Genomic DNA, 15,833 nt, shown 5'->3' with positions numbered 1-15,833 from the left:
TATTTAAACATTACAGATTTTAAAATGAAAAATAAGTCTCTTGAATTGATATACTACTTGCAAGTATGACCTATCCTATTGCTATGCCATTTCACATGCTGAGTCCTACCAAATCATCTGACACCCACACCCTGCACCCCTCATCCAGGTCTCTCTGTTCTGTAAAATTTGGCTCAGCACCATTTCCTGAAAACCTTATTGACCTCATTCTTATTAGGCCAAACTAAGTTGCATCTGCCATATCTAATACAGATAAGGGTACATTTCCTGATAATTTATTGCACTTTATTGTAATGACTAATTTATTCCCTGATGAAAACTAACACTCTATTTCACCAACACAGAGGCTTGCACCTAACCACATGTTATTCCTCCTTTTAATAAATGGTATTTTAGGCAGGAAGGGTAGAAGCAGAGATATGTAGGAGGCAATAGATAGAGAAGAAACATGGGGAACTTTGCTGAAAATTCAGAATCAATACTTTTAACATTTTTTCTGCAGTATGTCTTTGAGTCTAGAAACTTCTAACACAAAAGGAACCAGATCCCAGGAGAGACTAAAAAAGAAACTGAGCTTTTGTTAGATTGTAGGTTGCAGAGTGAACATGTTGATTCTCTTGGTCCAGGGTTTGATCTCTTCTGGACCAAAGAAGAAATGGTTCAAGGTAGTAATAGCAAAGACCAGTCACCCAGGAGTGTCTGTGTAGAGCTGGTCACTACCCACACTTCTATTGTAGGATCCCGGATAGCCTGATGCTCATTTCATGTACATACAAGAAAGGACACCCATTGCATTGAAAAATGAAATGGTTTAGGCGAAAAGTGATGTCTCCCTCCTTTTTTGTTTTACTCTTAACTTCAAAGTAATCAAATGGTGTTTACGCAAAAAATTTTAATTCTTTCACAAATTTTTAGTTTGATTTAATTTGCATATCACACTTACTGCAAGCCAACATAAACAGACTCAATTAATTTAAACCATTTTTTCTCTAGTCTGAAATCCTTTCAGAAATATTTTCCATTAAGCAACTTAATTATGTCTAATGTGGCTAATGTCAGCAGATTAGAATTTTGCTTAAAGAAACACATATTTATAGCAGTGAGAATGAGGAGGTGGGGATTGGGAGAACAGAGGAGAAGAGACAATAATTACCTGTCTTTGATGCTACACAGATCAATGTGTAAATCACTAAAATTCCCCAGGAAACCTTGCTGAACCAAAATGAGGTCCTTGGGCTGGTTATCAATAAAGATGAGTCTCATGCAGCCTTGGAAAGCCTTAATAGGATTTAAGCATTGGGAAACAGTAAGATTGTCAGGGCATCCTGTGGGACAGAGAAAAAAAATGGAGAAGAATGATGAAATGATCAGTCATTGCTTTGGAGACCTATCCGTGGACGATATTAAGGTGTAATTATTATGGTGCTTTTTCATTCACAGCAGTGCATAGAGTTTACTTGTAGATCCTAGCATTCTCAGAAAGGGAACAGAACTGGTTCAAAGGGGAGTATACTCAATTACTGTACAGAACAACAACAAAAAACCAGTATGTTGAAGGGAATATGAGCACTCAACCATGTATCTTGTCCTTCACTTTTTCTCTAGATAAACTGTGTGTCATTCTTCTGCCTGAGACACTTCAATTATCCCACGAACACAGCCTATTGTAACTACATGGGGATGTTGGTTCTGTCTTGAAACACACTTCTAAGTGCACTATTTAATTCTGAATCACACTTTCTAAGGAAATTATGCTTTGAATGAGGATGGCAGCAGAGTAACTATCTGATTAGTTAGCTTTAATAGGCTTAGTTCCTGACAAAGGTACACATAGAATGTAACTGGAATTTTGAAGTGATGTGCAAAACAAATTCAGACACTAAAGACACTAATGATTTAAATGCACACCATTATAGGGTTGTAACAGCACACTTGAAAGGTTAGCACCATACTTTCTTAAGAAGTGTTCTTTTAAAAAATGCATCATGCAAATTTAACAGTCTGTAACTTAGGCATATCTCCTCCTTACGATAGGTAGAAAGCAAATAGGTATATCAATGCTGGAGCTCTTTATAAACTCCATCCTGAATGTTTTCAATAAGTTCAGACAATATGCAAATGCAAACTTGAGAACATGGCAACAACCCATAAATAATTGGGAATTATTCCAGCCATTTCTAATAGACAGTCACTGCTGGGCTGAAGCCTGGCAGATAGATGGTCAATAGCTCACGAGCACACACACACACTATAAAATGAAGAGAAATGTTAGGACTTCTAATTGAAGCTATAGAGAGAATTTATGTTAAGTTGACTATTACTCAAACTCATTTTTCACCTTCCCTAAGTTTATAGTCTATGTGTGGGAGTTTTTTTTAACACTTCAAATCACAGATAAATTCTCACCTTCTGAGCCTAGGGCCATAAGAACCACATCTAAGGATCTTTCTTCATTTTGGGTAAGGGTCATTTTTCCTTGGAGACATTCAGGTGCTTACATATCATAATTATGCTCCTTGTTTTTTAAATACAATTAAGGACATGATTGCTTTTCTTTCCCTGTTTGAAGCATTGCATGTGATGCAAAATTAATAGTTTTGGGGATATATCACTGGAGCCCCAAGACACTCCTTCCACAGCTTTTGTTCTACATTAGTTGTCATCCTTTGTTATTGCCAGTGGACTGTGGAGAACATATTTGGAGGTGAATCCTGGTTCTACTATTCACACAAATTATTTCATCTAAGCAAACACCAGTCTTACTTTCTCTGAAACAGGGCTACAATTACCTAACTCACAAAGTCACTTTGTGAATTAAATGAGCTAAGACACAAAAAATATTTACAGAGAATGGAAATGTTCCCTTTTCAAAGAAATGTGTTACATGCACACATGGAGAAGACTTAGAGTAAAGGACAGAGTCTATCCTGGAAGCCCTAAAATCAAACCACAAATAGACTGCTCCCTAGTGCTTCCCTCTAGGGATACCCTGATATATACACTGCATCTGTGAAGAGCTCCGCTTGTATTTCAAAGCTTAATCACATGTCACTTGTCTGAGAGACATGATTTGTAAATCCTATTAGAGACTGCACTTTATAATTTTACACACAATATGTCTTCAGTTTCCTAGTGAGAAACATATTGGCAACTGTAGACCAACCCCAGTCCATGCCTATGTTAACAACATGTGAAACCAGCTCATCCATTCTTTGCCAGGTAGGAGACTCTGAGCTATACCTTGGTAACACAGAACTCTCTGAATAATTCCATGGCCTCAGTATGGGAAGTTCAGGAACCCTAAGTGTCTTGCTCATTGTCAGACAGTTGTTAAAATTATTTACTCTTTAGAGATTTTTTCTAACATAAAAACAAATGACCAATAAATTAGATATTATTTTTAACAGAAGGGGCCACCTTGAAAAAGACTAAATAAAAATATATATGTAACTATAAAAATCTATTAAGTGCCAATCACATGTTTTCCCCCTTTACCAGTTTGCCCTGTGTCTTGTAGTGGAAAAGACTTCCAGGATTCACCCAACACTGAAAGGACTGGGTCTGTACTGGCTTCCCCATATGGAGCTAAGCATTCATGGGCCTTCTATGACTTCCCCATTTTTATTTGCCCCACTCATGGGAATAGCCCCCAGGGATGTGGGATGAAGACAACAAAATGCCAGATGAGTGGCCTAGATGAGTGAGAGTGCTGGTTTCTCCCTCTCACTTAGATATCTCTTCTCCCAGGCACTGCTGACTATTGATACTTTCTCCAAGTTTTCAGCTGAGTTTTCCCTTTCAAATGTGATTGTAGAGCCTTGGCATGGTTATAAAAATCTCTTTTGGACATGTTATGTAACACCAGTTCTTATAACTAAAGTTCTTTTTTTTTTCTCAGCACTGACCTAGATAATTTATATCTGCACAGCTGTGAGAGAGTTTGCTTCCCATTATTTTGAGCATGGAGGTGGCTGCCTGTGTCTGTGTGTTTGGTATGGGGTATGCCTATGTGTGTGTTAGAATAATGGTCTAATTGACAAAGAAAGAATCAATAGAAAAACTAATGTCCACTGCATTCTCCCTCCCTCCTTTATTTTCAATCTCGAAAGCTAAGTGATTTAACCTCCAAAGTAGTAACTATTTCCAGAATAAATCTGTATCCGGGTGGTGTCCTGAGCCGGGGATGCTGCATCATTATCCAGGGTGAGAGTGATGCGGTTCCTTCTGGCGTTGATGCTGACTGAATGCCACAAGCCATCATTTAAATTGCTGCCTGCAAAAGAAACAGGAAGGGCAAGCATAGGGATGATTGATCTAGGAGAGCTGGGGAAGGTGGGCTGGTTTTCTTTCCCTGCTGTGGTCCCGGTGCATTCTCAGAGTGGTTCCAATCATCATTTTACTTAAACCAAACCCTCAGCTGCTTCACCAGAGTCACTTTTCTTTCTATTTTTAACCACTTAATTCTATTTTTTTTCTTTTATTTTTATTGTTTACATTATTACAGATGTCCCTATTTTCCCCTTTTTATACTTCCCTCCCACCCTTGCCTTTCTTCCCTCTGGCCATTTCCACACTGTGGTCTAAATGGCTGGACAACTTTGGGTGTTTGCTTAACAACAAAAGTGGAAAACACAGACTTGTATGTAAACTACAACCAAAGGCAAAGAACAGATTAATTGACCTCTAGCAACATAAATAATAGCAAAACGCTGAAAAGGAAAAACTCTCAAAAGTTTCTCATGGTTTTATCTCTGGTTGGTCAGATTACAATTTTTGTTTTTCTACATTTTTCTCCTAATGGCTTATATTTCATTTTTAGGAAAAATAAGCTATTTTTTGAAGGAAAAAGTAAAATAGAAAAGCTAGAGTTCCATGGTGTACCAGGAGGAGGCAGTTTTCTGTTGGAGAGGTAAGAGACTAGTTAATTCCAACCTTCCCTTAATTCTGTATGTGACAATGGCTAAGTGACCTCCCTTGACTCAGCTTTGGTTTTATCATCTGTAAAATTATCCCTACTCTGTATCATTGTTAAGGGGATAAGTTGTGATCAGGCAGGGAAGTCCCTAGAGAAGATGAGGATATAGTGAGTATTTATTAAAAGTTTTTTCCATTGTTCTTTTGGTCCAGATATCTTTGGTGCACACTACATTGCTGGCCTACCTTACAAAGAAAACTGTATTGGAAATTAGTCATGATGTTGTCAACTATTTCCTGCAAAAGCTTATCATCTGTGAAGGCTCTGTTGCTACAAAGGGCTAGCTGAAATATACAGTCATAAAGATTTGGGTATGACAAGAACAGAGAGCCACACATTTCTACACACACTAGCATATATGCTACCCAGCTATGTACTGAAACTCTCTTCCTTCTCTTTGCCTCAATTTCCTCTCCTGCAAAATGGGGACAATTGTTATACTTATAGGCTATTGTGAGAATTACACAAGTTAACACAGAAACATATAGTTCATTTTATATCTCATCATAAGAAGACAGTGTTTGCTAAAACATATGGACAGAACAGCAACTACATTATTGCCCCTGCACTGGTGAATATGGACATTAATATCACATGACCTCTATCCTAGGGTAGACATAGTTAAGTGAAGGGACATAGGTAATGTGGATGAACGTCCTGTCCTTGGAGTATGTCAGGCTGGTGGGATAAACAGTGAAGCAGACAAACAATAATTCTAGAAGGAACAGTAAGTTGGGGGGAAGAAAATAAAGAAAAAAGATTTGACCAACTCCATGTGAAGATCTTGAAAAGTCTTCACAAGAGGTGATAACAGTACAGAAACATTTTGAAAAATGAGCAATAGTTTGTACCCTTAGAGCAAGGGTTTGAAGAGATAGAGAGCTTGTACAAAGAAGTGAAGGTTTGGAGTGAGAAGCAGGAGAGAACAATAGCAAGGCAGGTGGAAAGATGATCCACTCTTCCAGGGGTCACAAATGCCAGGCTAAGTAAGGGGTTTCAACAAAGTCCTTTGATATATGATTCATCAGGGTATTTTACCCAAGTCAATTCTTATTATAATCTTTGAGGATGGGACCCTATATATTTGCATTTTTAAAAAAGCTCCTGAATGAATCTCAGGTGCAGCCAGGAATGAAAATCACTGTGTCAGAACATGGGAGTCTATAAGGGGTCTTCAGCATGGGAATGACATAGCTAGAGATGAGCATTCAAACACTGTTGGTAGATGATAGGATCTGGGAGGAAACAAGACTGGAAGCAGGACTAGTGAGGATGAACAATTGACTTCTGTCAGTGGCATCAGAGGACATAGCCAGCTGCAGGTCTTCACTTCTTTAACTTCATTTGCATAGTACTTTAAATATGTCTGCATAACATTTGAGACTGTCTTTGAAAACCAACTACAGATTGTTTGAGTTGGGTGTCAGGAAGGAGTTCAACGAATAAGGTGTAAATAGCCCCTAAAGGCCTAGCATACTTCTGGCATCAGGTACAGCAGGAAAGAAAGTAAACATAGGGGCCACAGGGAGTGTCAGTGTAATTAAAGATATATTCTCTAGTTTCCTTATAGGTGAAACAGGCTGAAGACCAGAGTTCTGCTCAATTTGTTATTGGGACCAGCACATCAGCTTGTCTTCAGATTCTGAGTCCTCCCTTTCCCCACATCACTATCCAGTTTTGTCTTTTTTTTCTTAACTTTAAATATTTTTTAAAAATTTTCAATTACAATTGATACACACTATTATATTAGTTTCAGGTGTATAACCCAGTGACTAGACATTTTATAACTTACTAAGGGGTCACACAGCATGAGCTATAAAGTGATCTGCTGATGAATGCTACCTGTGCTGAGCTTGGAGGTACCCAGGAGGGTCCAAGTTGCTAAACCAAGGCCAGTTGCCACTAGTGCTGGACATGGAATCACTTAGGGAGAGAGGTAAGGGGCATGCTGAGGATAGATGCTGCTTGCTTGAAGGATTTTAGGAAAGTCTAAAGCATTAGTCAAGACAGGCCATTCATAAGGAAAAACCACTGGAAGCAGCTTAGGTGAGCCCTCAAGTTGTATTGCATGAAGTACCAGGGAATAATCAGGGTGGAGCAAACAGTATGAGCCAGGTTGATGGAGACTCAGGTATGGTGCCCGCCTGCCAACTATGTTGGGGAAGTCTCAGAAAAAGAAAAATATCCTCTGCCAGCAATTCTGTCTGTGAGAAAGCTTCCCCTCCAGCTCTGGCCCTGATGTCAGACAGTTCAGTCTCCCTTCATACATCCCTGGTGCCTTTCAAGCTTTTATCCTAGTGCTGGAGGTCACAGAGAATGAGTGTAAGTTCATGCAGGGTCCTTCAAGAGGAACACCTTGGACTCAAAAGAGGCATTTTTGTCTCAACCCGCCGTGATCCTGGCTAGTTTTTATGGATGTTATGGAGACTTCTTTTTCTGGCACTGGAATCCTGGGATGAGAGACCTGGTGCACGGTTGGGATCTCTCACTCCTCGGTGGGGGCAGTACTCTGTAGCTGAGATGTCCCTCTCTATTTTTAATCACTATACGAGGGTGTGAGAATAGCCCATTTCTCATCTATGCCCCTCCTACTAGCCTTGATGTGGCTTCTTTTTTATATCCTTAGGTATACAATTTTTATTCAGTTAGATTTCAGGCAGCTCTGAATGATTGCTGTTCTGCAGTTTAGTTATAATTTTGATGTGGTAAAGAAAGTGTTTGTGTATCGCAATTGCTTACCCAGCCATTTTGATTAGAACTCTTTTCCCCTCCATGTTTGTCTTTAAAACCATCACTTAATGAGGGTTTGCTTAGTCACCTGTTTTCTTCCTTTTCTCTTCCTCTTCTCTTCCTTTCTTTCTTTTCTTTTCCTTCCTTCCTTCCTTCCTTCCTTCCTTCCTTCCTTTCTTTCTTTTTCTTTCCTCCCTCCCTCCCTCCTTCCCTCCCTTCCCTCCTTTCTTCCTTCTCTTCTCTTCTCTCGTTTATCTCTCTCTCTTTGTTTCTCTTTTTTTCCTTTATTTCTTCTTGGTGTCCTTTTTCATCTGATTTGATCTCTTATGCTCTTTGCCTACATGGTCTATAGTCCCTGCAGGGGTAGGCTGTATGAAATTTTAGCTCTTTAGAGAATTATGATAACAGGAGTTCTTTGTGCTGACCACACAGAAAGATCACCAGGGGAGCTTCTAAAAAGAAAGCTAATTAATGTAGACTGCTGGGGTGGCTCCAGGCCTTGGAAGTCTCAAAGATCCCCAGAGATTCAATTGTGTGGCTGAGGTTTGAAAACAACTCTGTTAGAGGTTTTAGAAGAGGAAGGAAAGAGCTAGGTAACAAACAAGACTAGCTTAGAGAAACTGACCAGAGAATAGATCCCAAGGCAAGTAAAGTAGCATATTACCTGATTTTTTATCTTATACTCCCTTCCATTTCATTCTGTTAATCCCCCCCAAAAAACAACCCTAGAGGTTCTCAAGGTTTTGTTTTTAAGAAAACACTTTTGAAGGTACAGGTTTAAGTTAAAAGGTTTTCTTAGGCTCTACTGAGGAAGAAAATGCCAATCAGCTACAAGTTAGGCAGTATAGAGCTTTATTGGAGTTTGAGCGCCTTGGCAAGGTTCTCTGGTCCGAAGAGTGGGGCCGGGGAAGTCACGCCCAAGCAGGGAATGTGGCGGGGGTTTATTTTGGTTGGCTGTCTTTATGGAAGCTGGGGATTGGTCACCTTTGAACAAAGGGGCAATATATCATTGGTGGTTCTCCTCGGGCTCAGATTTCTATGTCGATAAAGCCTGCCCTTCCAGCTCTCTGGTTTGGCGTCAGCCATCTTTTCCAGGTTGTAGTTCAGCTGCCATTTTACCCTACCTCACCCATCCTAACAAAAGTGATATTAATTATTCACCAATTAAGACAAATCAATCCTATCAAGTAGTTTTTTTTTTTTTTTTTCCCCAAAACCTCCCTGAAATAAGTAGTTCTGGGGAAAAAAATGTTTTCATTGGGGAGAACAGAAAAGCAATACTGCTGAGTCCAGGAAAAGCTCTATGGGGCAAAAACCTCTGTGCATGGACAAGCAGGGTATTTAAGGCCACTTTGTGGTGCTAAGCACTCATATGACTTAGGGGCTGAGTCTTAAAAGGTAGGACTTGGGTTCTGGAAAGTTTGTTGGATGATAACACACAAATTTTTTAAGGTGTAAAGTGATATCAGATAATATTTGTCATCTCCTAGACTGGAAAAACATAAAAAAATTTATACATTGTGGACATACAAGGGAAAAGGCAATTTGATACATAGCTGGTTGTAGCATGAACTTGTACATATTTTTTCTGGAAGGCAATATACCAATAATTGTCAAAAATCTGAAAAATGTCATGCATCATTTCCCATAGTTGTTTTTTTGGGGGGAGGGGGATTAATCCTAAAATAGTAACAGAGTTACAGCCAAGATTTGTGGTAAAGTTCATGACATCATTACTTACCACGGAAAAATTTCACAACTACCAATTTCCGTAATAGTAGATCAGTTATATTACATATGATGTATTTAATATTATGGAATGTAGTATAATCATTAAAAATCATGTCTAAGAATGTTAGTGATATCTGGATAAGTGAAAACTGGCTAAAAGCATAGGAACTAAGTATGGTTCCCGTTTTATTAAAAATTACTGCAAAGAAAAATATTGGAATGACATTGAATGATAGAATCAGAGATTATTAGTGTTTTTTCTTATATAGATTACTAGAATTTCCAAAGTTTGTGAAAGAAAATGTACAACATTTATAATTATTTTTAAAACTAACAAACTGAGTAATCTGAGATAAGAATAGGAAAGTTTTCATTTATTTCCACTTCTTGCTCTCATTACATGAAGCAGAACTTCCCAGGTACCAGAATTTATCCTAAGGCATTTGTATAAAAGGTCCCTTACACAATGGAATAAATAGGCTGCTCTGTGCTTGCTCAGGAACCAAACCAAGACTTTAAAAAGACAGTTTTCATCATTGCAACTGAACTTGAAAATGACCTTTTGAAACACAGCTCAATTATAAAAATAGCTAATAGTACATAAGTACTATCCAATACTACCGGTAATGAATATCTACAATATGCAAGACACTTTAAATATATAATTCCTAATTCTCACAGTAGTCCTGCAGACCAAGTTTCATTGTCTTCAGGTTAGAGAAGCTAAAACAGAAAGTAATAGAAGCTTCCTGGGGTCATATGGCTACTTGGAGGCAGAGTCAAAATTCAAAAGGTGGTATCAGGCAACTAGGCTCAGTTCCTTCACTGCACACCTCCAAAGCCTGCCTTGCCCTGCTCCAGGAATCATTGTGATGTGCAGTTACCTGTGCAAAGTTCTATCTTCTGCTGTTGAATTTTTCTTTTCTTTTTCTTTCTTTCTTTCTTTCATCCTTTCTATTTTGGGAACAGCTTTACTGAGATGAAATTCATATACCATTTAATTTATTATTTAAGTGTGCAATTTAATTATTTTTTATTTTAAAGGTTTCTTTTTTAAAGATTTTATTTATTTATCTTTAGAGAGGAAGGGAAGGAGAGAAGGAGAGAAATATCAATGTATGGTTGTTTCTTGTGAGTCCCCTGCTGGGAACTGGCCTGCAACCCAGGCATGTGCCCTGACTGGGAATCGAACCACAATCATGTGGTTCACAGGCCCGTGCTCAATCCACTGAGCTACACCAGCCAGGGCCAATTTAATCATTTTTAGTATATTCACAGAGATAAGCATCTGCCACAACAATTAATTTTAAGACATTTTGTAACCTCCCCAAGAAATGCTATAACAGTGGAAATGGATAATGTGGGGGAAGGTTTTCAGGAACAATTATAAAGGACACATGGACAAAACCAAGGGTGGGTGGAAGCAGGGGAGGGGGGTGGAGATGGCTGGGGTTGGGGGGAGTGGGGGGGTAAATGCAGACAACTTTACTTGAACAACAATAAAATATTTTTTAAATGATGTAACATGTAGTCATCACCCCCCTACCTCCAGCTGTAGTCAACCACTAATCTACTTTCTGTCCCTATAGATTTGCCTTATGGACATTTCATACAAGTAAAATCATACATTTTATTTTCTTTTGTTACTGGCTTCTTTTGCTCAGCATAATGTTTTCAGGGTTCATCTATGGCATACCATGTATCAGTACATTTTTATGGCTGTACGATGATCCATTATATGGATATGCCACTTCATTTATTCATTGACCTCTTGATGGACATTTTAGTTGTTTACACTCTGTAGATATTGTGAACAATGATGCTATGAACACTTGTGTACACAATTCTGAATGGACCTGCTTCCAGTACTGTTAAGTGTGCATCTAGGAGTGGAATTGCTGAGTCACATGTTTACTCAATCCTTAATGTTTTAAGGAGCTGCCAGAGGGTTTCCAAGGTGGCTGCCTCAAGTTTATATTCTCATAAGGCAAGTTCCTTTTGTAAAACTGAGTCTAAATGTGGGGGCGACTTTTCTCCAAGTCCCTTCATCCACCACAGATGAAAGTAAACATGACAGGATATGATCTTCTTGTGGAGGGGAGGTGGCCATACTCATTTCCTGCTCGGACCCTTATCATATGAATGAAAGCACTCTTAGCAGAGCAGATTTCACAGGTTTATCAGGTACTCTTTGTGATGCCAGATTTGTGCGCCCACCTCACCCTGAGCATGCTATGTCAAGGCACGGAGTTGCACCCCTCCCCATCAGGTATTCAGGCTTAAGAGAATTAGAGCCAGAAAGTGCTTCTCCCAGAGAACATGGGGACTGGGCTATCTCACATAGCCAGGGAGCATGGGTCTATTGTTTCCTCTGTGTTGCAGCCCCCTCCCCCAGTCCTTCCATGAAAGCCTCCCAAATGGTCGAGTCTGACTTAGGTTGCTCCCCACTGTGGGGAGACTTACCCATCATTGACTTCCAACCAAGCTTTGGGGGCAGGGAGGAAACTGAGGCAGCATTTGCTACCAGAGACAAGCCTTGTCTCCTGTGGCTCACATTCCGGAGATCACTCGCTCATCCTTAGCCATGTGGGGTTTAGGGTTACAATTCCTGAAACCAAGCAGAGCAGTCCACAACATCTAAACTTCAGTCCTGTTCTTTTGTGGAACTCCTAGATTTTAAGAAAATTTTAAATATGTCAAATTTGTTTCCCAGTGTCTACTTGGGTCTGACATTGGATTTCTAGCTAATTGCAATTACTTTGATTTAATCTTTCCAGGTAATATTATTGAACATTTGTATTTTTTAAACTTTTTGTAATGAGACTTTTATAACACTTTGCAGTTAATATTTGATAAAACTGAAACTCAGAGTGGTGAAATACTATTCTGAAGCCATAAACTCTCTCACAGGTTAAAGCAAAGTTCCTTAACACTGGCCCTAGATATTTTGGATCAGATAATTCTTCATTGGTGGTGAGGTGTCCCAAGAGGCACAGGATATTTAGCAGAATCCTTGAATTATTATATGGTAGTAACATGTCTCCACACCCAGCACCAAAAATATTACCAGAATTTACCAAAATTTCTCTGAGTGGGGAGTGGGGTAATGGGATGTTGGGATGGGTGGGAATAGAGATATTCCTTTGGTTTGGAAACACGGCAGGGTTAAAGGGATAAATTTGGGGTTGCAGAGGCTCTCTTTCTCTCTCTCTTCCTCTCTTTCTCTCTCTCTACAGATCTTTGCATTTCAACCTTCAACCTTCATCCTATTTCAGTGTTTCTCATTATGGTATGAAGACAGAACCTTGGGAATTGAGTGGCTGTCCCAGGACTTCTTTTTTTTTTTTTTTTTTTCAGAGTGTAGATTTCTCTTTTTTATTCAATTTTTTTATTTTAATTGTTGTTTATGTACAGTTTTCTGTCTTTTACTCCCATTCCAGTCCGCCCCCTAGCCCTCCCCACCTCTGTTCCATTTCCACTGCCTTTAGTTTTTGTCCATGTGTCCTTTATACTTGTTCTTGTCCCAGGATTTCTAAGCATCAGTCATTGCACTACACTTGGACATGCAAATCTGTAGCCCAGGCTAGAGCAGAGTCCCTGAAGACTCAACTTGCAACCCTGGACATAACCTGAAACACATTTCTTTGATACCTTATTTACCCATTACCTCTGGCTCGAGGCCCTGCCATTTCTAAGTTCTAAATGTATTAATCTGCTTGATACCTGCTTTCCTTCTATAAAGTAGACACAGAATTGCCTAGATTGACTTGGAAGTTTCCAGGCTTTATCTTCCACAGAAATTAAGCTGTTTTCCCATATTCTGTCATAGCTACATTTACTTCATATTTCAAAGGTAGTTTAAATTTTTGAGAGATCAGAGTGGGGTTGTATAAATAATTGAATAAGACAGCCTTAAAATGTCAATTAAATCATAAAAGAGCATATCACAATTGTTACTACCATTAAGCTACAATTTTGATCCTGAGTTGTTTTTCTTGGATATCATTTGTTCATCAATTATAAAATTATATTAACCCTTCTTTACATACATTGGATTGAATTTACACATTTCTTAAATTCCCTCTCCAACTTTTATTCTATCCTTTATCCATGCAGATGGAAATTTTTGTGATGAGCTCCCTCAGATGGGCTCCCTCATTACCAGCCTCTGACCTCTTTCTTCTACAGGACATCTTTTTAGTTTAAACTCTCTCACAGCAAATATTCCTCCAGTGGTCATGGACCATGGAGAATCAAATTCACTCTGCTTTTCTTTACAATTTATGCCTTCCGTAGTCAAGTCTCTGTCTGTACTCTCAATCTCAACCCTACTACTACTACAAATTCAACCCTACTACTACTACAAATTCACTACTCTGGTGAGGCTAATATATTCAATATTCTCCAATTAAATGCACTTAACTAATTGCTGCTTCCACTCCCAGCCTCTCTCCATCTTATATGGCATTCCAAGTCATTCCACTATCCAAATTTCTCTCTCTATCCTCCAATACCCAGTTTTCATTCTGGTGCTTCCTTTTCTAAACTGCAAAAATAGAAAGAATATATTTTTGACTTTCTAATACAATCTCCTAGAATAGTAAAGGACATATAAAAAGTGCTGAAAGATTGAATGAACAAGTTAGTAAACCTTTAAACAACTGAAGCAGGGTTTTCTTGACCAGAGCAGCACATAGTGATTCCTCCTTGAAAAATCATATAACATCTACTGTTTGATGTATACACTTAGTTTGTATTATTCACTACCTTGTACTATTAATTAATAATTTGTCCCTGTAAGCCTTATCTCCCCAGTGGGATTACAAGTTCCTACAGGTCAGAGTCTGAGTCACATTTTGGAGTCTCACCCCTAGAATCAGCATGGCACATTCTGCTTCTCTAAATGCTCATTGATTGATTGAACATCACACAAGCTGATTGCACAGCCAAGTTTCAGCAGCAAAACTTTTTCCAGAGCATGGATGATAAATCACAATTAAATTTTTCCTACTTGTTAAAGCAGGGCTCACTTGTCAAGGTAACCTAGATCCTCAAAACCCTTTGTTAGTATATGAGAGTTTGCCATCCACTAGAGTCAGACAAGATATGAGACATATTTGTGTTGGTGGTGAAGGTGATGTGAATGTCCAGCTCAAACACCTACATAATACAAATGTAGCCCACCTCCAGAGATAGATCATTCTCTATAACCTTTGGGACAGAACTTAAACTCAGTGCCCTTGGCCAAAATACTACTGCATCTTTTGTACATCTGCCTTTTCCTCCGTGACCCAAATATCCTCAGCCATCTGTGGAATCTTACCCTTCTAGATCTTATTTCTCTCCTCTAATTGGAGAGTATCCTTTATGTTCTTCTTTGCTTGGCCAAATTCTATCCATGAGTTTAAATCAAAGCTGTCTGAATTTGTCTGAATCCAAGCTGTGTTTTTCCCACCTGTAGGGAGCCTCCCCTTTCTCACCCATCCAGATGCCTTTTCTCTAAGCTCCCCCAGTGTCCTAAGCATGTGTCCCATTGCATTGTAAAGGCCCTACCATCACTCCTCCCAGCAATGCACATGTGCTCCTGGGCTGCAATGCCTGCATCCTGGAGTTTGAGTACAGAATCAGCACAGAATAGACACTTTAATAGCCTCCTGAATTAAATGAAAATAAAATGAACAATATGAGAGAATTATTAAAGTAGAAATGATAAAATATCAAGGGAGGTGATAGTAGATTTTAATAAAAATCTAGATTTTTTTGTTGCTCTATTCAGTGAGTGTTGAAGAAGAAATAGTAAGTTAAATAAAATGCTTCCTTTATCATTACTCAGATCTGAGTAAGCTAAGGTTGCCCAAGACATCATTACTTTGGTAGACCTTCCCAATCTTTTCTTAATATCTTGAAACTCAGGCAGTTGTATCTCTGTTTCCTATAAAATGGAATGCTGTATTATATTTCTGTGTCTGAAACATGAAATCTATACCAGCTAGATAGCTTGTTGTGACAGTCATAGTCTCATGGCTATCTTTTTTTACCCTTGCTAAGGGATTTTCATATCAACATTATCTTAGCTAAAGCACAGAGACATTAATTATTACTTAATTAAAACAAAGGATGAAGTTCATGAAGTTATCATTGTTTGATGTACAGATGATGACTAAATACAAATGGCTTATATAAAAAGGGTAATATTGGGGGAGAAGCTCTGTTAATTTCAAGGCTTTAGACCAAAACCATCTGCCACAAGTATTAATCAGGGTGAGTACTTCCATTCTTCATGACACAGCTCTCCCAGCCATCCCCCTAGATCTGGGAGCTCTGTGAGCTCTGCTGGCTTTCATCTAATTAATGCTTTCCCCAAAGAGAGCTCATTCCTGGGTTTGACATATTCTTC

General features: G+C 38.8%; 1 protein-coding gene across 1 annotated transcript in view; it reads right to left on the bottom strand.

Annotated features, from left to right (window-relative positions):
• The window catches only part of CNTNAP5 (contactin associated protein family member 5), a 519,494-nt gene that overhangs the window by 112,760 nt on the left and 390,901 nt on the right, over positions 1-15,833 (bottom strand). The window contains exons 9-10 of the mRNA XM_037060827.1: positions 4,124-4,273; positions 1,154-1,325 (exon numbers count right to left, since the gene is read on the bottom strand). Of these exons, the coding sequence (XP_036916722.1) occupies positions 1,154-1,325; positions 4,124-4,273 (322 nt within the window). The remainder of the gene's footprint in view (positions 1-1,153; positions 1,326-4,123; positions 4,274-15,833) is intronic.

This window comes from Sturnira hondurensis, unplaced genomic scaffold, assembly GCF_014824575.4.
Source record: "Sturnira hondurensis isolate 20B ecotype Veracruz unplaced genomic scaffold, ASM1482457v3 Scaffold0012541, whole genome shotgun sequence".
In the NCBI taxonomy this organism is placed as follows: Eukaryota; Metazoa; Chordata; class Mammalia; order Chiroptera; family Phyllostomidae; genus Sturnira; species Sturnira hondurensis.
The sequence above is the reverse complement of the archived record's forward strand: the minus strand, read 5'-3'. Positions and strand labels throughout refer to the sequence as shown.